Genomic DNA, 24,749 nt, shown 5'->3' with positions numbered 1-24,749 from the left:
AGGCTTTAACCTTACTGTATATCTCCTAACTCCACCCCATGTCCAGCAGCATCCTTGACTAGGCAGGTGTCTCTTCCATAGCACATCTTCCTTTTGGTGCATTTTTTGCCCCCTCAAGGTAGAGAGTAATGGTAATTTTTATTAGGATATAGGGGAATAATGTATGATATTTAAATAATTGAACATCAACCAGAATAGCAAATGTTTTTATATTTATGATTTAAGAACCTATTTCAAGTGTACTGTATTGTATAGTTTGGGGTAGATCCACAAATAAAGTGTGCCGGTGTATCTATTGATACGCCGGCGTAATTTCAAAATTCCCACGTCGTATCTTTGTTTTGAATCCTCAAAACAAGATACGACGGCATCTGGGTTAGATCCGACAGGCGTAGGTCTTCGTACGCCTTCGGATCTTAGATGCAATTTTTCGACGTCCGCTAGGTGGCGTTCCCGTCGTAATCCACGTCGAGTATGCAAATTAGCTATTTCCGACGATCCACGAACGTACGAGCGGCCGTCGCATTCTTTTACGTAGTTTCCGTACGGCTTTTCCCGGCATATAGTTAAAGCTGCTATCTGGTGGCGTACTCAATGTTAAGTATGGCTGTCGTTCCCGCGTATAATTTTGAAAATTTTACGTTGTTTGCGTAAGTCGTCCGTGAATGGGGCTGGACGCCATTTACGTTCACGTCGAAAACAATGACGTCCTTGCGACGTCATTTGGAGCAATGCACCCTACTCGCCGCATTTGAATTCCACGCCCTTACGCCGCGAGAGATACCCTACGCCGCCGTAACATACGGCGCAAATTCTTTCAGGATTCAAAGAATAGCAAAGTAAGTTACAGCGGCGTAGCGTATCTCACATACGCTGCACCCACGCAGATATATGTGGATCTGCCCCTTTGAATTTACCTATATACTCAAACTATGTTCATAATTATTTTACAATAAAAGCTAATTTCCTGTGTTGTAGAACATTGCAAATATGAGTCTGCATCTATAGACACTTGTGTATGTGGATGTGTGCAAATAATTATACAAAGTGGCCTGATCATACTACCTATATGTGCTATTAAATTATAAAATGAGTCTGGGCACAGACAGAACATGATAGTATTGTTATTTTTATAGTGTCTGACTTGGTGTACATTTCTTTACATAGAATATGTGATTTGTGAAATAGATTTAAAATGTAGCGACAACCAAACATACTCAGTTGTTTTATTTTATTTTTGTTTTGTTTTTTTTAAAGAATTTCTATTTGGATGAATTTGAAGACCTGATAGATGAGCTTCTGTTCCGACTAAATGCCATATCAGACAGCCTTCATCATTCACTTCCTGCAAAATCACACAGTTACACTGAAGAAGAGGATGATCACAATAACTTTGATACTTGCTCCAATTTCTCTTTTAAGCAAGCAGCCACAGAGGTACAATATAACAGGATATATGAGTGTAATGACTATACAAACACCAACCTAGTGACCAAGCAGGGCACTGTAGATCTTGTTTATGAAACCAGACTGAGAAGCCTCTAGCTGTGGTGCAACACATTCTTTTATTGGTGTATGCTTTACAGTTGGTCTACAGCACAGGTGTCAAACACAAGGCCCGTGGGCTGAATCCGGCCCTCCAGGCCATTTTAAGTGGCCCTTGCACCTCTCCTGCAGTTGCAGGAGAGCTCTAGCCCTCCTCTGGTCCTCCTCCAAACCTCTACTTTCTGCTTTCAATCAATGCATCCAGCTTCTTCCCAGCAGCAGTATAAGCAAAGGGGGGTGCACTGTGATGTAAGGGAGATTGGGGGACTCACCTTCTGATGGTGGGGTGGCTCTTGACATCTAATGTAAGGGGAGTGGATGCACTGGACATCTAAACGTACAGATTCATCCGGCCCTTTTGAGGCTAATCATAATGTTGATGCGGCCACGATGAAATTGAGTTTGACACCCCTGGTCTACAGGTTAACATAACTTACTGCACAATGTAAGTAAGGTATCAGAAAGTGCATTCTGCTTGGTAATACCAAATACATTGAATGCATTTCTGCCATGTGACAGATGATACAATTATCCCGCAAAACTCATAATTAACAATGCAATGCCAACATTCTAGTTGACCCAGCTTTATTTAATGTTCAGATGACTACAGTGATACAGTATCTCATAATTATCTTTAGTTTGGTTGTGTGAGGTTGAATATTCTTGATTTGTACCTAAGTCTACAGTATTGCTTTGCGAAATATCTACAATTATCAAACCTTTCCAAGAAACCAAGTTTAAAAAAAGGTATCAGAAGTGTTACGCTAGTGATTAAATTAGGAAACCTGTATGAACTGTAGAAATGTTTTAATGTTCATTTAAAGCAGTATTGAACTGAAAAACAAAAATGCATTGCATTGCAGCTTATTAGTTCCTAGATGTGGTGGCTGATTATTTTCCCTTTTTTAGGCTTTTTTTACTTTTATTTTGATCTGGTCAGTAAGTTTTTCAACTGCCTTTACCAGACCAAGCTGGATGAGGCAAACTATGTAGCACTGACATGTGGTTACAATGGTCAGCTTTTGTTTTTGTTTTTTTTTAAACTGTAAAGCCCCCGTACATACAAAAGGTTTTCCTGCCAGAAAACTGCAATGAACTTTTGGCTTGGAAAACCGGACGTGTGTATGCTTCCTCACAGTTTTCCCAACTGGAAAACAGCCGGGAATCCCGTTGGGAAAATAGAGAACCTGCTCTCTATTTTGCCATCGGGTTTCCCAGCGTTTTTTTTTTCCGCCAGATCTACTACTTTCCTATGGGAAACACTGGGAGGCAGTGCCGATGGAGCATACACACGGTCGGGATTCCCGTACAAAGCTCAATTGCAGTTTTCCTGCAGGGTTCTCGGCTTTCTCCTCTGGAAAAACAGAAAGGACAAATCTAGTGCTCTCCGTAAAACAATTTATTAATCCCAGCAAAAATAAAGTAAATTACTCACAAAATAAGTGCTGGTCAGATAGCGTGGCCGCAGGCGACGTCCAATGTGACTCCTCCCCCCGTATGCGTTACATCCTGTGGGCGGGGACTTCTTTAGCGTGGGGATGGAAGCACGTCAGCGGCCCACGATCTTGTTTAAATAACCATGGTTACCATCCTTCAGCCAATCACGCTCTGCAATAGAGCGGTGAACTGCCGCAAACCAATTCCTGTACAGTCAATGCTACGGGAGCTATCACTGAAGGATGGATTACTGCAATATAATAACATACTACAAACATTCAAAAAACCCTGACCAATAGTGGCATATAAAAATGTAAGGAAAAAAAGGAAAATTCTTAAAGAGTCACTAAGGTCTGGGAGCTTAAAGGAGAATACACCCTCATTAAAAGAGCACTCTGCTCACACAGGAAAATGTAATAAAAATGGATAAAATTTTTTAATACTAATCATACGTTAAAGGACATCAGCCCGCGACCATCTTTCAAGCTATTATGAAACATAAAAACATTAAAAAACATTATAAAACATATTAAAATCAAATTCAATCCACATTAACCTCCCTGGCGGTATGATTCTGTCTGGAATTACGTACCAAAAGCGGTACAATTATTTTGCAAGGAAATTTGGAGTTTTATATTGTAGGCCTGTAATTCTTAGGAATAACTTACTTAAATCTGTCCAAACAAGAGTCTTGTAGGCATCCCGGGTATGATTCTTTTTTTTAAAACAAAATTATAAATTATAATATAATAAATAATTATAAATAATTATAACAAATAATAATATAATTATAATAAAAATTATTCAATAATGTAATCAACTCAAAATCACTGAAATTTGCTCAGTTGCAGAATTGTCGCTGTCATTATTTATTTATTTTTATGACGAATTTCATTACAAATCGCTATCGCACAATTCTGCAAGTGATTATAATTTATTATCGCTGTTTTCTAGCTGATCTAAAACCATTTTTGACATAAAGGGACACTTCTGGACAATCTACAGTTTTTAGGCAGAAAGAACATTTTTTATTATATAAAAGTACATGTAGGGCACTGGGCAGACCACTAGGGACAAGGGGTGTGTGTATTTTTTACATACAGTACTGTAATCTATAAGATTACAGTATACTGTATGTAAAGTGTTTGTTTACTTTTTTGAATTTGGCGCCGTTCTCCGCTCCCGTGCGTCGTAACATCGCAGGGAACGGAGATCGGCGGCATACGGGGACACTGTGAATCGAGCGAGGAGGACCCGCTCGCTCACACAGCGGGGTGGCATCGCTGGATCCAGGGACAAGGTGAGTAACTTGCCTGTGGATCCAGCGAGAAGGTAAGCCGCGCCGCTGCACACTCTGCCCGTCCACCCCGAGCGTGACTCGGGGATACCGATCTTAACATGAAAAACCAACCCCGAGTCACGCTCGGGTTTACCGCCAAGGGGGTTAAACAAACAGTGAATAATAAAATTAATAATTAATTATCTATTATCTATTAAATCTACATTCATACCAGCTGGTGCCATTACCTTAGTTTTCAAAAGTCCAAAATTATTCTCTGGGACTAAGCTGGTGAATGTAGTGACCACCTTGCCAATGCTTGGGGACTTTTTCAATTCCACAGAACTTTGTGCCGCGTACACACGATCATTTTTCGGGTTGTAAAAAACAACGTTTTTCAGGCTCTAGAAAAAACAATTTTTTTTTCAACTTGATCATTTAAACGGCCTTGCCTACACACGATTGTGAAAAAAAATGCTCTAGCAAAGCGCGGTGACGTACAACACGTACGACGGCACTATAAAGGGGAAGTTCCATTCGGATGATGCCACCCTTTCGGCTGCTTTAGCTGATTTCATGTTAGTAAAAGACGATTCGCGATTTTCTGTCTGTTACAGCGTGATGAATGTGCTTACTCCATTACAAACGGTAGTTTTACCAGAACGAGCGCTCCCGTCTCATACCTTGCTTCTGAGCATGCGTGGATTTTTCACATCGTTAAAGTCCACACACGACCATTTTTTACAACCAGAGCATGTTCGAATTTTTTTTTGCCCGTTTTTCAGAACCCGAAAAATACTCTAAAGCCCACACACGATTGTTTTTAATTACATTAAAAAAAAATGACATTTTTTACAACCCGAAAAATGATTGTGTGTACGCGCCATTAGATATTTGGGATCCCGTTGATGGCATTTCCTAAAGTGTCTAGATACACTGTGGGTCTTGACACCCCTTTTGATGTTCCTTATATGCTCGCCAACTCGTACATTCAGTGCCTGGATGTCCTGCCAACATATTGCAATACACAGTTGCACTCGAGCATATAAACTACACCCACAGTAGCACATGTAATAAGATATTTGATCTGATACTCTTTATTTGTGACCGAAGAACTAAACACTTTGCGTTTCTTGACGTTGTTTTTTAGCGTGCTTGCAAGTGGCACATCTGCCACACGCATAGAACCCAGAAAGGAAGCTAAAAAGTTTGTTTTCAGAAATCCTTGGCAGGTTGATGACCCCTGGTGCCAAACTGTCACGGAGGGAGGGTGCTTTGCTGTAAATGAATTCAGGACGATTAGAAAGAATAGACCAATATTTGGCCACTATTTTTTCGAATTTTTTATGCTGTATACTGTAATCTATAACCATCCTGAATTGATTGGTATTCACCTTATCTGCTGACCTAGCAGCCTTGTCAGCTCCGATAGTTGTCTTGCCTTCTCAATGTCTTTATTAATCGCTAAGAATAACCTTTCTGTTTAAATCTGGTTGCTAAAACCTCGGATTGTGACACAAACTTGTCCTCTGATGTGCAGTTGCGTTGAAGCCTAATAAATTGCCCTCTAGGAATCTTACTTAGCCACAACTGGTGATGGTAACTATTTAAGGGGCATTGCGATCAGTGGGCTTAAAGTGGTTTCTTGTATGGAAGTGGTTACCTTTCTTGAAAATTTCCAGATCTAAAAATTTAATCTGTTAGAGAGTTTATTATTTTTGATTTTGCTATTCAATTTGTCCATAAATGGTTATAGACTGGCCATTTCACCCTCCCATATTATCACCAAGTCATCTATGTATCTTTTATAGCAAGACAATTGGGGTGGGCAATCGCGAAACAATAATCCTCCTCCCAGTGGGTCATAAATTGGCCACACTGGGAGCAAAACGCGTGCCCTTTGCCACACCCCTAGTCTGCAAAAAGAATTGTTTATCAAACCAAAAATAATTATTCAGTAAACAGAACTTAAGGCTTTTTAGTAAGAACTGAACATGATCTCTGGACAAATCAGTACCACTTAGGCTCAATTCACACCTATGCATGTTGCTTTTGAGCGTTTTTGCAGTGCTTTTTGCGGTGCTTGCTGCGTTTTTTGACATGCGTTCTTACCATGATTTCACCGCGATTTGCGGTTTGCGTTAATTTTTTTTTTTAGCCAGCAATTTAAATTTTTTACAGTTCCTTTTACCAACCAGCTATAAACAGGTAAAAAGAAAAACATAAACCGCAAATCGCGGCAAAATCGCGGTACTTGCGCTTTGGATGTGGTCCATTGAATTCTATTACATGCAAAACGCTGCTTTTTGCAGGAAAAAAAGTCCCCGACCCTTTCCAAAAACACAGAGGCACAAAAAAGCATTGATGTGAACATGTTCCATAGGAAACCATGTTAAAAAAATTCCCTGCATTTCTAGAGCCACATCATGGTCAATGATCGTGTATAACGATCCTACATCTGCAGTAATTAATATACTGGCCGAGGTACAGGTAATAGTGTCCAAAATCTGAATAACCTGCTTGGTATCTCTCAAGTATGCTTACATCTTGTTGACTAAGGGTTGAAGAAAATAATCCAAATATTGGCCTAACCTGGATGTTACAGAATCTATTCCATTAACGATCGGACGACCGGGTGGATTTTCAAAGATTTTATGTAATTTTGGCAGAAAATAAATGATCGGTGTTTTTACAGTATAGGGGATCGAGGCAAGATGCTTCTTTAAGATTTAGAATCCCCTTAGACTTGCCTTCCTCGATTTAAAGAGTGTAACTTCTCCTTAAATTTAAGCATAGGGTCACCATTCAACATCTGATGGGTATCACTGTCATTTAACAACCTTTCCATTTCCTGATAGTAATAGGTCTTACTGAGCACCACCAAACCTCCCCCCTATCCGCTGGTCGAAATCACAATATATATATTTTTTTCTAATGATAAAATACCCCTTTTGATGTGCTGTGAATCATTGACTCTCTTAATAGAGAGTCAAAATCCCTGCACACCATGGGCCAGATTCATGTACCTGTGCTGCGGCGTAACGTAACTCATTTACGTTACACCGCCGCAACTTTTCAGCGCAAGTGCTTGATTCACAAAGCACTTGCGGCGGCGTAACGCAAATCTGTCCGGCGCAAGCCTGCCTAATTCAAATGGGGCGTGTGTCATTTAAATTAGGCGCGCTCCCGCGCCGAACGTTCTGCGCATGCTCCGTGTGAAAATTTCCCGCCGTGCTTTGCATGAAATTACGGTGCCCCGACGCGTTTTTTGAACGGCGACATGCGTTACGTCCTTTCGTATTCCCGGACGCGGGAACGACGGCCATACTTTAACATGGATGGTCTAATTTTACACCATCTAAATAGCACTCTTAACTTTACGACGGGAAAAGCCGACTAGCGACGACGTAAGAGAATGCGACGAACGCGCGTACCTTCGTGGATCCCCGTAAACAGCTAATTTGCATACCCGACGCAGGAAAACGACGCAAACTCCACCCAGCGGCCGCCGGAGAATTACACCTACGATCCGAAGGCGTACGAAGCCGGATCTATGCCAAAAGCCGTCGTATCTTGGTTTGAGGATTCCAAATCAAGATACGACTCAGCAAATTTGAAAATACGCCGGCGTATCAGTAGATACGCCGGCGTATTTCTGCTGTGAATCTGGCCCCATGTTCTTAAAAACATCTAAATGTCTATTATCATTAATTTGTGGATTGAAAACAGATTTGTGGGAAGAATTTCTCTGTATTGGATCGGAAAGGAAATACCGTATTTGCCGGCGTATAAGGCGACGGGCGTATAAGACGACCCCCTAATTTTACAGTTTTTTAAAGATTTTTTGCCTGTATTAACCGTATAAGACGACCCCTATTCCGATGCTTCATATTTCTTTCTTCTGGAGCCATATTCTTCTTCATTCTTGCTGGAGCTGAAGCCAATCACGGCGAGCGATGTATTCTACTAATGAATACAAAGCCTGCTTGGATTGGCAGAGCCTGTAAAATCATCAGCCCACGCTTCTCTGACTCTCAAAGTCAATCCGAGCAGGCTACTGTATGTAGGCACTCGGATTGGCAGAGGTTGTATTCATTTGAATAGATCGCTCACCGGAATTGGCTAATTGGTATATACTGTATTTAGCCGAAGCTACATACAGTATTACCGCACATCCAGCAGGCATCCGAGCAGCTGACCCGGCATATAAGACGATCCCTGCTTTTTGGCCAGTTTTTCAAGTGTAAAAGGTAGTCTTATACGCCAGCAAATACAGTACTTTTTCATGTTCAATCCACAAATGAATTTGAACATTCACGTAGGTCTGAAACGTATTCAAGTTTTGAATGGGGGCAAACTTAAGACCCTTGTCTAAAACCCGGATCTCATCTTCTGTGAGGGGAATACCACTCAAGTTGAAGATTCCAGCTCCTATAGGGGTCTTTGCCTTTTGGGCTCGTCTCCCCCTCCCCTAAATCCTCTTTGTTTTTTCTTTTTAGGCTGAAATGACAACTTTGCACTGGGCCATGCGGGCCGAATGGTCTTTCCACTCCTCTGCCCACACTGTTGTATGAGGAGGAGGTCCCCTCCAGGGGATCCTCTCCTGTCCTAAAAAATGATTGTTGAATGGTTGCTCTTCTCAATTGTCCTGTAGGGGGGGCGTAACTATTATAAGTGGGAACAGGAGCCACCCTTGGTTAATGGTAACTACGTCCACTCTGCTGCCCCCTTTCTCTACTGGGTGCTGGTCTCCAGGATGCATCATTATGGGTAGCTGGATAATGTGCATACCCACCTCTAGAGGGGGTCTGATGCTGATTCCCTTTACCCCAACCTCTTCTTCTATGTTTGGTACTACCACGTCCTTGATTTTTCAGAGTGGGATTCCTAACCTGAGTATAATAGGGTAGGGTATCATTAATCCAAGGTGCTTCCTGTCCTGAGTTGTTCTCAACGGGGACACCTGTTGGTACTTAATTTGTTTCCATACCCACTGTACCTGGGTTGGGGTTCATAACATTGAGAGATTGCCATTTGAAAACGTACTTTCCCTCAAAGTCATTCAGATCCCTCAAAAAAAAAATCTATTTTTATCCTGGGTTTCTTTATCCCATTTGATAAGTTTAATTTTTAATTCACCTGATAATCGGATAAATTCCATAGTATCTTTAAACGGCTCAATTCGGTCTGCAATTTTCTTGATTTGATTCTCTAACCATAACTTCTTCCTTTATTTGCGAGAGAGCAATAATCTTAACAGCTCCAGGCCTTTGCAGACAAAGAAGTCACTCCACTCCTTGTTAGACTCATCATCAAAGAGACCATCAGGTAAATCCCACCTAAGACATCTTGGAATCATCTGAGCCAATAGATATTTTCAAACAAATGTCCTAATTTTCTAAAAGAGAAGCTGAGATCCCTTATTTTAGAATTAACAGCAACCTTAGAAAATACACCAGTTAAAATAATCTCTCTGCTTTCACTTAGAACACAAATGGAACGGGTTGCAGTAGATTTGAGTAGACCGCAGGTGTTGGATGTCATCTTTGGGGCTGAATCAACAAAACTCACATCCAATCTATACTATATATAATTAGACTGAAGAAGGTAGGCAAGGTGTCACAGACAGCAAAGATAAAATGGGAACAGGACCTGGGACAGATAGAGGACACGGACTGGGGCGAGATACTGGAGGGGGTAAAGACGTCGTCCCCCAAACTGTCGGACAGGCTAACACAGCTATATATAATTCACCGTGCCTATTTGACGCCCAAGAGACTTGCGAAATTCCAACCCACACGGAATACTGCCTGCCCCATGTGTGCCGACGCGGCGGCCTCGTTCTACCACTTGTTGTGGCACTGCCCAGACATACAGGCCTACTGGCTGCAGATAACACAGTTCCTCCACGACAATATGGGATCACCGGTGGGTATGGACCCGAAGTTATGTTTGTTGGGACTGGTCCCAGATATTGAAATTGATAAATACCAGAACATCTTTATCTGCGAATCGCTATTTATGGCTAGAAAGGTGGTGGCTAAGGCATGGATGAGGGATAGGGCCCCAACATTGGAGGACTGGAAAAGAGAGGTGAATACCACTCTTCCTTATAGGAAGATGATATACATTCATAGGGGGCGCCCACAGAAGTTCTCCAGTATTTGGGACAGGTGGCTGGAGGACGGAGAAAGATGCACGGAATGAGTCTCTAGCGGAGGAAGAGGGTACGTGGAAGCAGGGTGGCATGGTTGAGTTTGTACATGTATTGTATTTTTGGAATAAATGAGGTTTCTTCTTCTACGTATGATAGGGTTAAACCCCCTGTGCACAGGGACTGGTGTGTAACGGTATGAGATCCTACACTGTAAAATGCATATCTGTAACTACGTATTAGGTATCGACTATTGTTGATCAAACGCCTAACATGTATGTGCCTTTTATTTACTACATCTCAATAAACTTGGTTTTGAAGTTAAAAAAAAATAATCTCTCTGCTTTCAATATATGAAAACATATCAATTGTCTGCAAGCCAAATAGATTGAATTAAAATTGACAATATATGAAAAAAAAATATTCAGCGCAGACTACTTGCGTAATGCGTACGGGGGGAGGAGTGACGTTGGACGTCGCTCGCAGCCATCTTTTGGGTTTGAAACAACTTACAATTTACACGCTATCTGACCATCACTCGGTAGTGAGTGCTTATTTTGTGAGTAATTTACTTTATTTTTGCTGGGATTAATAAATTGTTTTACAGAGAGAGCACTAGATTTGTCCTTTTGTTTTTCCATCATATGGTGTCTGAGATCCACGGCTCCATCCATCTATCATTTCCCCAGGAGTGGGTATATGGCTCTGTGACCTGATTTAGGTCGTATACATGAGGTGAGAGTCTGGTATTGTCTGTGGTGAGGGACCTTACTCACCTGCTATTTGTCTTGTCTGCAAGATCACGGGGAGAGGATTGATTTATCCATTCACACAAAGTGTTACTCTTGGATCATCGTTTATGGACTGTTATGTTTTTTGTGGATAATTCTTAAGACTTTTTCAGTTAGATAGTTTAGTTTGATTTATTGTGCTGCACTGTTCTTCGTTTTCTGTGTACATGAGGCATTTACAAATTAACCTTAGTGTCAGCTTGCAACCTTAAGGTTATCTATAGGGTTTATAGTCTGCGCTGACAAACGTTATTTTCATATAGAGCCAGAGAGTACCACTAAACCCTATGCTATGGGTAATCCAAACATAAAAGAGTTATGCCACAATGACAGTCTGGCAGTCTATATCAGACCCCTTCCTCTCCGCTACCCAGCATGGTGTAGCCCAAATCTGATGTTGGAGCAGTTAGGATAAAGTTAATTCAAACACTGGTAAACGTACCTGCACTGTGTGCTCAATCATTGATGATCTCAGGTATCAGGGAGTGTTCTCTGTGGTGCCTCTTTCGCACCCAGATAGGGTGGTAAGTAGATTGCCAGAAACCAGGTGCATACACTAGGGGGGGATTTACTAAAACTGGAGCACTCAGAATCTGGTGCAGCTGTGCATGGTAGCCAATCAGCCTCCAACTTCACCTTGTTCAATTAAGCTTTGACAATAAAACCTGGAGGCTGATTGGTTTCTATGCTGAGCTGTACCAAATTTTTCACTCTCCAGTTTTAATAAATAACCTCCACTGTCTCCCTTATTATCCTCCTCGTATCTCCTTGAGCCCAGGAACCAGCCTTCCCCTTTTTCCTCCCCAGAGCTCCAGTGAACCTAGGAAATGTAGTTCCTTAGCCCAGTCCAGAAAAGCAGGCTTAGTCTGTGTGGAACTACCTCTCCCAAAATCCTCAGTTCCTCCCAGCATTCATGCAGTTGAATTAATCCACATCCAATCTCTCTGTGTGGTAGGTGGGCTTCAACAGGGATCCATCATAGCAATTTTCCCCAACTTCTTGTTTTGCTGACAGTGGTTTCACCAGAAAGGAAGTGATGGAAAGTCTGCAACATGAACATAGACAGCAGTGCAAACCTAGGTGTTCAAGGAAAAGATAACCAAAATCAGAACATATAAAGTCAAGATTTTTTTTTTTCCAGATACTTATGTCATCAAAAACCAACGTATTTCACAGGCTCATAGGGTCACCATTACTTGACTTCACAGCAGTGGTGGCCAGTGGAATTTTTTTGGGGGGGTTGGCAAACAGTATGCCACACGGTCGGTCAGTTTCACTGACCCCATCACCGGCGTCGTTCCCTGCTCGGAGGTGGCGGCATCCCATTCTCCTGCTCTCCACGGGTCATCACGACAATGGCGGTGGTGGCTTCCGTTTCCTCCCTCCTCCTTGGTGGCCAATCGGGAGTCTTCTCTTTTTGGCCAATTGGAAATTGGGTCTCACACCCGCTTCTGATTGGCTGGATTGAGAATCAGTTTTTCAACAGCGAATATTCATTCGCTGTTGTAACACACCTGGGTGGAATAGGAGTGCATTATTCTCTGTGACCCAAGACCACCTTATTTTGAAGCCTATTAGAGCCTCTGGCTCTAATTAGATGCTTAAAAAGAAACCATGGCCGCTATAATTCATGCACCCAGTTTCCTGAAAGGGGCTGGACGCATGAATAGGGGATGGCCGCAGCAGCCGTGGATAGATCCATGCTGGGAACCTTCTCTGTAAATCTAAAGTGGTAACCTGTAAAGGCTTTTAAAGCATCACCTATGTATAGTAAAATTTACATTGTTTGTCATCGTTGCGCGGGTGTGCTCAATCTTAAAGCGTGACATGTTTGGTATATATTTACTTGGAATAACATAATCTTTTATATTTTAATAAAAAATTGGGTTATGTATTGTGTTTTTATGCATTAAAATTTAAAAAAAAAAATTTCCCAAAAAAATGTTTGAAAAACTGCATGTAAACAAAAAGTGAAAAAAAAGTCCCGGTCTGGAAGATTTTCATTAAATCAACTAATTTAGTTTGATTATTAATTTGTTCATTCACTGGGGTATTGTGCAAACTTTAAAAAAAGCTAAAATATTGTAAACTAATCTATGATAATTATTTTAGTTTTACACATGTGCATTTTGATAATTGCTATTTAGCGTACAAATTTATGTTTTTAATAATAATCTTGTTTCCAGTATGAAGATGGCATGCAGCATGAACAGTTGGGGATAGACACTGTCACTCTGGGAAGAGGAATAAGCTGGTAATACATTGTAAATTTCAACTAGTTACTGATAGCATGCTGTTTCTATAGATAAACAACCATTCTCATATGGTATGCTGTGTTTGGTGGTTCTGGCACTAGGTGGTCATGTGGCGTTAAAGTGACACAAAATGTAATTAATTGTGCACTTTATGAGGACAGGCCCAATCCAGAAAGGGTATTTAAAGGATTTCTGCGCCCTTGCAGGTTCAGCACTGCAGCCCACAATTGCTGCCAAATCTACTTGACAGACTATTGCTAACTCGACAAGACAAATAAACAGAGACCAGAAACCTTTTTTTGAGGACCCTGCATTCTTAGAACAATTGCACCTGATAACTTCAGCCTTATTTTTATGTGTTGATGCACTAGAGAATGTAATTTGTCAAGTGTCTAGAATGTTCCTTATCTCTGTACATATGCTGAAGATTTTGTGGTTTAAGCCAGCCAAAGACGTGGCAATTGTGGTTGCAGGAAAGAAAATTGCTAGATTCCCCCATCAACACAATCAGTGATCCCTCCCGCTGAGCCATTGTGTTCACATTACAAGACACTACCAAAAATCGCATGTAAAGTCAGACAGGCTGGTTGTACCCAGGTTGATCGATCAATCGACTTGGGTACATTCAGCCTGCCTATACATGGTTAGAATCTCAGCCAGACCCTACTAAACCGGCCTAGATTCAAAACGTCTATGGCTGGCTTAAAACTGGTCTGCTGAACCTGCTTGTAAAAATAATCTTTCAGATATGCCTTTTGAGGGTGAACGCCTATTTGGGAAGTCCCTTGATAAATTCATAAAAAGAAGTCACTGGGAGAAAGGGTACTTCTACCCCTCAAAACCAAGGCTTAACACCTCCTTTTGTTGCAACCCCTGTTGCAAGCAAACTTTCAAATCGCCTGCCTAGTACCCCACCTAACAATGAAGGGGTGACAATAGATGCCGTGTTGTATTAAAATTAGCCGTGACCCCATGTAAATGAATTCCCGATCTAACGGCGCATGCGAGCACATGCTCAGAATCACGTCACATATCCTCCCTAAGATACGAAGGCTCAATGCGTACGACGTGAACATAACCTACGCCCAGCCCCATTCACGTACGACTTACGTAAACGACGTAAAATACGATGCTGTTCCCGCGCCCATACCTTAACATGACTTACCCCTGCTTTAGGTGGGATAACTTTACGCCGGACGTACGCCTTACGTAAACGGCGTAGCTTACTGCGACGGGCGCAAGTACGTTCATGAATCAGCGTTTCTAGGTCCTTTACATATTCTATGGTGCCAATCCCTGAAAATTGATCACACCTCAAATACTCACAGCCAGTCTCATTTCTTGAGACCCTAACATGCCAGAAAAGAAAAAAGAAATACCCCCCAAATTACCCCTTTTTGAAAAAAAGACATTCCAAGGTATTTTAGAAAGAGGCATGGTGATTTTTTTGAAGTTGTAATTTTTCCCCACAATTCTTTGAAAAATCAAGATTTTTTTCACAAAATTGTTATATTAGCAGGTTATTTCTCACACACAGCATATGCATACCACAAATTACACCCCAAACACATTCTGCTATTACTCCAGAGTATGGCGATACCACATGTGTGAGACTTTTACACAGCGTGGCCACATACAGAGGTCCAACATGCAGGGAGCACCTTCAGGCGTTCTGGAGCACCCAGGTCAATTCTGACATTTCTATCCTACATGTAAAAATCATCATTTATTTGCTAGAAAGTTACATATTAAATATGTTTTATTAGCAAAGACCCTAGAGAATCCCTTCAAAATTGCACACACTCGTGAAATGGCACCAAACTTCGCTATCATCATCCATACCATGGACCGGTTTATTGGTTTAAAAAATAATTCAATAAAATAATTAAATAAATAATAAACTTCTTTCCATCAAATTTAAATTCAGTCACCAATCTGATATATTAAACCACTCACAGCTCAGCCACTGAGACTCAAGCTGACTCAACCTTTATCATAACATTTCCATACATATCCCAACCGACAGGAGGGGGAAGCATACCCTCCTGTCCATACCAACCCAAACCGCGGCCGACTCGATGCAAGTCTGCAGATCACTATTAAAAATATCTAGGCCTAGGTCTGACAAATGTACTCCATCCTGGCGATATACACCCGAAATGCCTCCTTCGAGCTCAACATGCCGAAAAGAAATACCCAAATTGGGAACCAATCATTTTTCCAAAGCTTTATTAATTATCTTTCTGACCTTCTCAAGTGGCTTAAATGTGACTGACTGCAGCCAACTCAATCGTGGAACTATCTCTGAAAAATATGCACTATTAGAATATCTGGGGGGGGAACAGAGTACCGAAAAAAAACACATACCAAAAAGAATGACCTAAGGAGATTAATTCAATCTTCCGTTCCGGATGAACCCAAAAAAAAAATCATCTAAGTAATGAATGGAGAAATGGGAATCAGCTACCATATTCACTACCCATTCAATAAAAGATGAAAAAGCTTCAAAATAAAAGCATGAAATTGAGCACCCCATGGGCAGGCACTTGTCAAAGTAAAATTCATTCTCAAACTTAATACCCAAGGAATTAAAAAAACCAGGATTTAAAGGTAACATTCTAAAAGCTGATTTTAGCCATCAACACGTTTGGACCTAATCTGCGCAATTTATCTATGGCCAAGTCAAATGATGCATATGTTGGAGTCAATTTGATCATTCAAGGATTCACCAAAAGGGAACGACAAGTGATGTATTAGGCGGAACTCACCCGGCTCTTTTTTGGGGACCAAACCTAAAGGGGACACCCTAAAATTCTTTAAAAGAGGAAAAGAAAATGGACCTTTCATTCTACCTGCTGCCACTTCTTTCAATAGCATCTCTCTGACTATATTAGGAAATTCTCGAATGGACTTTAAATTCCCATTTATAGAACACCTTAAACCTGTAAAAGATGGGACCTCAAAACCTTCAGAGAATCCCTTAATTAGAAGCAAAGCCCTCTGCCTATTTGGGTAAACCTGCAACCAAGGAAGCATTCTTTGAATGATCACCGGGGTTGTTGCTTTTTTGAAAATTGTCATGTTGTGCCTGAAGCTTTCGAAAACATTTTGATATTGGGTGAGACCCAGAACAAAATGCGCATTCATGCTTGTATTTACAAGCAGACGACCACTTACAATTGGTGTTGTTGAAAGCAAAGCACAGCCCTTTTTTATATGTAGATCCTAACTGGTTTGTACTCGAAGTTGAGGGTTGGCGAACAAAAGACTGCCACTGCGGCAAAAATAAATTCAACCACAGGCTAACATCCTTTGCTCCCCATTGCAGAGAAGGTTATAATTTTTGACGGAACGCCTCATCATATGATAGCTAGGAAAAACCACTAAAACTTCTGTATGCTTCCAGAATAATATCTATGTGTTGAAACAATGCTGGACTTGTTTGTGGAAATTTCTCACAAAAAACACCTGCATAGATAACAAACGCTTGCAACCATGAATAAAAATAAATAAGTGATGGCTTGCGCCTATTATCCTCTGATTTATCTTCCTTTCTGTCATATTTTTTTGAAAAATCCCTGGAAGGAGGGAGCACTACACTCAAATCTATATATTCCTCCCTCCAAATCTTTTCTTTAATACTATCAGATAAATGGAAGCCCAGCGGAGATAGAACACATTGCATACATTCCCTTTACACCTTTCTCTTTAAACGTATCCTGTGATGCTGCAGGAAGGATCTGTGACATTTCTGAACTGTCATTTAGAACTTGTGCCCACACTCCTTTAGCCCCTTCTTGTTATTTAAGGTTATCCACATTAGATTGATTATGCAGGATTTGTAATAATTGTTCTAAAGAAGAAGAAATATCTGACAGTTTCTCCATAGTGTTACACTTACCAACATCCACATTGCTGACACTACCCGCAGCCTGTATAGGGGAAGCACACTGCACTGTAATGACACTGCTAGCCTACTCTTTCCTATCCTGTTGAACAACCTTATTGCTAGCTTTCTGCCTAGAATGTGAAGAATAAAGCCCATGCCCCTGAATGACCGCAGGCATGGCTGAAAGTCCTCTCTGTCCATGAGACTCCTCTCCTCTTACAGGCACTCCTGTGATTCTCCCTCTGTTAATACTAACTGGTGTGGAAAACTCCTGACAGCTGCTGGCTGAGGATGCCGACCTCCCTCTCCTTCGGACTACATGCGTGACTGGGCTAACACTCCTCCCTTGTAGCCCCCTCCTCTTACTTGTCCTCTGAACCCCCTCACCTCCGCTCCAACCGGAATTCTCCTGACCCATAAACAGCTAAACGGGGTTCACTTGCACTATCTCAGGTACCTGCTGACTTGCCTGAGGTAAAATGACACCTTCCCTCACTGCCGCCACCACCTGAGTTCCGCTGTCAATTCCACCGGCAACCCGGATCCTTTTCACCCAATGATAGGCACTTACGAATCCACTCCTCCCCGCCCGCTGCCTCCGCTATCTCCAAAAACTGCATTAAGAGGGCTTCCATGACGTCAGGATGAAGCTTTAAACTCCGGTCCTCAGGGGAGCTCCTTATGTTGTCTCCTACCTGCTGGTCCCTTTAAATAGCCTCTGTCCCTTCTTTTAGAAGAATCTAATGGTCACCTGACTCTATTAACCAATCCTATTAAAGCTTAACCTTATTCCTTATCCTTAAACACCTGACCTAATCTAGCCAATAAAATTGGGCGAATAGTTTAATGTTAAACCCAAGCTAACATCGCCACGGTCCCATAAGGCAAAGGAGGGGGGCCAATAAGGCTAACGCCCTTTTCCCCCCATTCCAGAGGCATTAACACAAACCCACCACAGTATTAGTGACAACATCATCACAATGGTACATTGTCACAGTGTCACATTATAAACACATCATATTGACTCCATATATAACCTTCAAAATATGATGCTACCTATCCAAAATCCTATCCAAAATTAAGTCAGTCAGAGATAACCCTGGGGTGTCAAGCCAAGGTGACCATATTGCTTGAAATTTATGTGAACTACCCCTATGCTGGTAAATATATTTTTCCAAACGGATCGTATCTCCCATTGTTGCCGACCATTTCTTCCAGGATGGAGGTTCAACAGTATACCAATATCTAAGGATTATCTTTCTAGCCTTGAACAAGTCTCGCTATGGCCTGTTTGGTGACCTCCTTCGTGTTGGAGATTGCACCCATGATGCAGACCCAGTTTGTGCCTTAACTGCATGTTGAAGCTGCATAAAATGAAACATCATAGAATTTGGGAGTTGGAATCTAGTTTGCAGAGTGTGGAAGGAGCAGAGTCCACCATTTTCAAAAATGTGAGACAGTAATGAAATACTGTATTTTTGCCATTTAGCTCCATATTGTAGTTTTTTTAAACTCACTGTTGGAACTTCATTAGAATAAGGTGGGGGAGTGTAAAATATAAATATTGGCAACTATACGATTGGTGCAATGCAGTGAGCATTATATAAATATGTATCTACCTTTAGAATCTACTGCTTACTGAATGCGAGTGAACTGTACCAACCTATGTATAAGCTCATAATGAAAAATAACAAGAGTGAATACCATGAGTATAATTAAACCTTTGTAGGTTCTTCACTGTATCTGGCATAATAAGGAGCAATGAGGGGTCCTTGAATTAGCAACCTAATTACAGGAGACAGCCTAGCTCTACTCTTCACATACCATAGTCCCAAGTCCTGCATAGTGGGGGGAAAAAAACGATGTTTATGCAATATTCCAGCTGCATCAGCTGGAGTATCAATTAAAATGTCTCCTTTAGCAACAATTCTTAGTCATGCAGGGAAAAACATGGTATACGGTACTTTTAACTTCTGCAAAACATTTCTACATTTTCTGGAAATTAGTAATTTTTCTTTGCAATTATGAAAAAAACATCTTTGTATCATTTATTTTAATATTGTCAGGTCACCTGCGGTCAGGTGACAGATGCACAACGTTTCGGTCAGGAGTGCACCGCTAAGGTAGTGGACCCTACGGCTGACTGCTGTGGACAGAACACTGGGTGGCTAAGGAAGGCAGGTCCACTGGAGCACTAACAGGGATCCCACAGGGAGCTAGAGCCTAAGATTCCCCAGGGCGCAGAGTCTAAGATCCAGCAGGTGTTCACCAGAGCCTGTAGTGGTGAGGATGGACTGGGCTGCAACTGGATCCAGGTCGCGGCCCCCAGAGTCCCCCAGCTCACACTCACAGTAGGCTATAGAGGATAGAGGGGAAGCAGCAGCTCAGGATACAAGAGATAGTGAGGGGATAAGCCAAAGGTCGGGGCGACTAGCAGACAAGGATAAACAAAGCACACGCCAAAGATCAAGGTCAAAAGCAGACAGGGATAGTCGAGAACAAGCCAAGATCGGTAAAACAGAGACAGACTTAGCATACGGCAAGCAGGAACTCAAACACACAATAGCTTAACAAACACTGTTGATCAGCAAGGCTGGCTTGCAGTGCACAGGTTAATATAGAGTTCCCTGATAGGGCCTGGGGTGGAGCCATGCTAGGGGAGAGATTACTTAAGCAGCCAGGTGAGAGTGGCTGGCCTCTAAGGTGAACACATGGAGGAGGTAAGCTGACAGACAAACATTACTGCATATCCATGACAAATATCCAGATTCATTTGGATAATTAATTCATTTAACTGGTATTGATTTTGGCATTCTTTCAGATGGGGGGGGGGGGGACACCATGGGCCCTATCTGCTGCAGCCACATCAGAAAATGCATCTTTCCCAAACACAAAAGGCATTGCTCAATATACTACATTATATTACCCCTTCTGGTACTCTAACAATTTTATTATTTTGATGCAGCTGATTTTAAAATAATCAAATTTATCAGTATTTTCATTTGATTTGTTAAGGTAGTGCATATCTTGTTTTAACACTGCACGCGTTATACTAATATGCTGTGTGTGTTTTCAGTGTATACTTGATACATTTTAAGTTTATTTACCTAACTGACATATTTTTCTGTGTATACATCCAACATTTTTTTACCTCCTTTTTTTTAGTCTTTTAAATGAATCTGGTGGAAAAAGAAATCAACAACAAAATATGGAAAACGTTGAACTTGGAATCGTATGTAATAATCTAGAGGATGTTCAGAAAAGGCACAATAACAATATAGAAATGAATAGTAAGTGCCTAGTCAAGACTGAACAGGAAAATGGACTGGAAATTGGAAAGCATGCATCCATTTTAAGATTACCTCAAGAAGTCCACACTAAACAAACAAAGGATATTCATGCTTCTGTCCTTCAGTGTGATCAAATAGAAAACAGAGTAAGAAATGAATCCCTTTGCACTTCAGACAGCATATTACATAGAGACTGCAAATCTTTAAAACATTCATATAGCAAAGCTTGTGAGCCTTTGGAAAATAGTGCTATGGATTTCTTGGGTGCAAATAAACATACCACACGGTCAGTAAAATTACAAGATGATGATACTGCACAACAACAGCACTACATTTGCCAAGCAAGCTTTTCTGAAATGAAAATGGAAAAGGGAACTGAAAATATCCGTATTCAAAGTAATCTACACAGTTCTATGGAGAACAAAAACATGGCACTTTCAGTAAATGACTCACATGCTGGTGGGACCAGTAAGCCACATATTATTAGACAATGTTGGTAGTTTATTCTTTGGAAATATACATAGTGCTAGTAGAATAATAGAGGAAAAGTTGAGAGTAACGGTTACTAAATTAAGTGGAAAATCTAATATAAGTGGAAATTAGTAAAAATTTTGTTTGTATAATCTTTTTTTTTAATAAACAAGTTGTGTTAATGTATACAGTGCAATATCACAAATAAGGTATTGATACTAATTTCATGTTAGTAAATAAGAACGTTTTTGTACAGCCAACATGTCTAAGTGTATCTTTTTTTTTTTTCTTTAACCTAATTTTGACTTTCTACCTAATTCTTGACCAGCAAAATAATAGGCTTTTACTAAAATGAACACATCTCTTTTCTTTCATGGTGTTGTTTATCTTTTTAATCCATTCAGGGATCAATGTTGGCTGATCCTGTCTTCAGTGGAGAAGGATTACCCATATGCAGTATTAAATGAGAAGTGACACTGAGTTAACATCACTTTGTATAAAGAGGACTCAAGCCCCATACACACTATCAGTTTTCCTGCTGGTTTTCTCTTCAGGTTTACCAAAACCATGTAGTACAAGGACCTGCCTGATTGCATTCAAATTGAAACGCTTAAGGTTTGACCTCATATTAGATGGTTTTGGTAAACTTGAAGAGAAAACCAGCAGGAAAACTGATAGTGTGTATGGGGCTTAAGAGAAAAAAAAATGGCATCTTGACAAAATTTTTTTCTCTTAGTCCTCTTTATACAAAGTGATGTTAACTCAGTGTCACTTATCTCTGCACTGTCAAAGTTGATCCCTGTGCCACCATCTACCTCATGGCAGTGCCTGTATCTACTGCTTTAAAGAGAGGTCCACTTGCTGTCATCACTCTAAGGAGGCCTGTTGCATTTTTTAGACATTTGTTAAGTGGTTTACCTCTTGCAGTAGCTGATTAGTCTGCTGCTGGTTAGAGTTTTGTAGTAAAATCATTTTTACAAGCTCCTCTATTTTATTCAAATAAATTACCCTTGTAGTGGGACCCCTCTTACCCTGGAAGGAATAAATGCTCTTTAAAGCAGAACTAAAGATCCACGAATCGCGGCGCTTATATCCGTCCGGGGTAGTGTATCTCTGATACACTACGCCGCCGTAACTTAAAGCGGTAGTTCACCCTGACCCACATGATGTTACCATCGAGACAGGCATTGTAGCGCGAGCTACAGTATGCCTGTCCCGATTTTTTTAACCCCGTACTCACCTCGTAGTCGTCCATCGTAGATTTCGGCTCCCGCGGGGAATGGGCGTGCCTATGGAGAGGGAGGATGATTGACGGCCGGCCCTGGCACGTCACTCTCCCCGAAGACAGCCGGAGTAGGTCTCGGCTCTTCACGGCGCGTGCGCACAGGCTATGCGCACGCGTCGTGAAGACCAAGCCTATTTCGGCTATTTCCGGAGAAGCGTGACGCGCCAGAGCCGGCCGTCAATCATCCTCCGTCTCCAGAGGCACGCCCATTCCCCGGTATCTTCGATGGACGACTACAAGGTGAGTATGGGGGGAAAAAATTCGGGACAGGCATACTGTAGCTCGCGCTACAGTGCCTGATTTAAAGGTAAAAGAAAAAAAAATTTTTTTTTTCCTGTCGATAGGGTGAACCCCCGCTTTAAAGCTTTTTTTTGTATCCTGAAAGAATTTCCGCTGTAAGTTACGGCGGAGTAGTGTAACTTTGGCGGCGTAAATGCGCGCAATTCAAATGTATGTGATGGGGCGTGTTTTATGTTAATACGTCTTAACCCTGACGTTAATTACTTTTTTTTAACTGCGCATGCGCCGTCCGTGGGGGTATCCCAGTGCGCACGCTCGAAATTAACCCGCAACAAGCCAATGCTTACGATGTGAACGTCATTCTACGCAAAGCCGTATTCGCGAACGACTTACGCAAACAACGTAAAAAATTCAAAATTTGACGCGGGAACGACGGCCATACTTAACATTGAGTACGCCTCATATAGCAGGGGTAACTATACGCCGAAAAAAGCCTTACAGAAACGACGTAAAAAAATGCGCCGGACATACGTTCGTGGATCGCCGTATCTAGCTAATTTGCATACTCGACGCGGAAATCGACGGAAACGCCACCTAGCGGCCAGCGTAAATATGCTATATACTAAGAAGTATGCCAGTCGGATCTAGCACAGCTTCAGGCGTATATTGTTTTGTGGATACAAAACAAAGATACGCCGGAGCAACTTAGAAGTTACACGGCGTATCAATAGATACGCCAGCGTAACTCGTTTGTGGATCTGGCCCTTACTATTTAAAGTACTTTTTTTTTCACATTTATTCCGTTGCTCCCTTGCTAGAAGGCCTACACAAAATAATTTCTCATATATCCCAGGAGTCTTCCGGAGGGAGCACACCCTTCTGCACACAGGCCTTGCCAAGGGGCAGATGGATTTCAAGATGTAATTGCTACATGAATCATCTGCCCTTACTCAAGATGGCCACTGTCAGAAATGCTAGGGGATGTTTTCAAAGTAATTTCTTAGCAAAATAAAGCATGGAGAAATGGATGGATGGGTGAGTTTTTCTTTGAATATTGAAAATTAATTAAATAGCATTTTCAGTATTAGTTTTTATTTTCGTTTTTTTTTTTCAGATGCAGTTTAGTTCTGCTTTAAAAAAGAAGTATGGCAAAAGCATTTCTAGCCATAATTCTCATGTGAGTCACAAGAGTGCACTTAATTCCTCACTCCTGTGACCCAGATTTAGGCTGAAGCCCGCTGTCAGTTGACGTCATACTGCCAGTCCAGTCTCTGCAGGAATCCCCACTATAATGTCAGGATGGATCCAGGTGGACCCAGATACCTGACTTACAATTGGCTGCCTCTGTGTGCCTCTGCAGCTCTCTGTGTGCCACTGAGTCAGCCTCACCTACTCCCCCCCCCCCACTTAACCACTTAAGCCTGCAGTCATTGAGAGTGGGCGAAACACGTAGACTTTAGCTTTCACGCTTAAAGCGGGGGTTCCGCGGGTATTCGTTTTTTTTTTTAAATCATTCTGCCAGAGTTACCTGGTTTAATCCTGCACTCGCGTGTCCTAAAATCAGAGCTGTCCGCATAGTCATTCTGCAGGAAAGGAAACTTTATAAAAACTTGCGATGGACGTTTCCATCTTGCTTGTGGGTAGTCTGAAGCCCACAAGCAAATGCTTCAGGGATTCCCATACCTAAAATGGAGAATTCGTAGCCGCCCGCGTCACATGACCCGCTTGCCGAGTCACGTGACCTGCGAGATATCGCGGGATTACAGCACAGCGCGTCTCCTGGGATTCTCATGACTCACTCCCAGGAGACATAGCGCTGGTCGGGGGAAATTGTGATAAACGCCCACTTCCGCGGGGAATAGTGATTGACAGGACAAAAACTGCTGCATTATAAAAAAAAGGATTAGTTATTGTCTGGTGGCTGGTCTTGGCTGGTGGTTTTAATACAGCCAAAGTCAAAATTTAGGGTGAACCTCCGCTTTAAGAGTCCGGGACACATGGAATGACTTTCTGAAGGATTGATTGAGCCATATGGCAGACCTATGCTGCCAGAGTTGGAGTGGATATCAGCACACACCAGACGCATACTCCTGTATCTATGTGAATACTTACT

At 41.6% G+C, this 24,749-nt stretch overlaps 1 protein-coding gene across 1 annotated transcript in view; it reads left to right on the top strand.

Moving 5' to 3' along the window:
- LOC120941161 (polycystic kidney disease protein 1-like 1) overlaps window positions 1-21,297 on the top strand; it is a 249,593-nt gene extending 228,296 nt beyond the window's left edge. Inside the window, exons 47-49 of the mRNA XM_040354447.1 lie at window positions 1,258-1,437; window positions 13,393-13,460; window positions 20,516-21,297. Coding sequence (XP_040210381.1) covers window positions 1,258-1,437; window positions 13,393-13,460; window positions 20,516-21,140 — 873 coding nt within the window. The 3' untranslated portion in view covers window positions 21,141-21,297. The remainder of the gene's footprint in view (window positions 1-1,257; window positions 1,438-13,392; window positions 13,461-20,515) is intronic.
- Window positions 21,298-24,749: the final 3,452 nt, after the last annotated feature.

Source organism: Rana temporaria, chromosome 5 (genome assembly GCF_905171775.1).
Source record: "Rana temporaria chromosome 5, aRanTem1.1, whole genome shotgun sequence".
NCBI classification, from domain to species: domain Eukaryota; kingdom Metazoa; phylum Chordata; class Amphibia; order Anura; family Ranidae; genus Rana; species Rana temporaria.
Note: the sequence above shows the minus strand (reverse complement) of the source record. Positions and strands in the feature narration are given on the sequence as shown.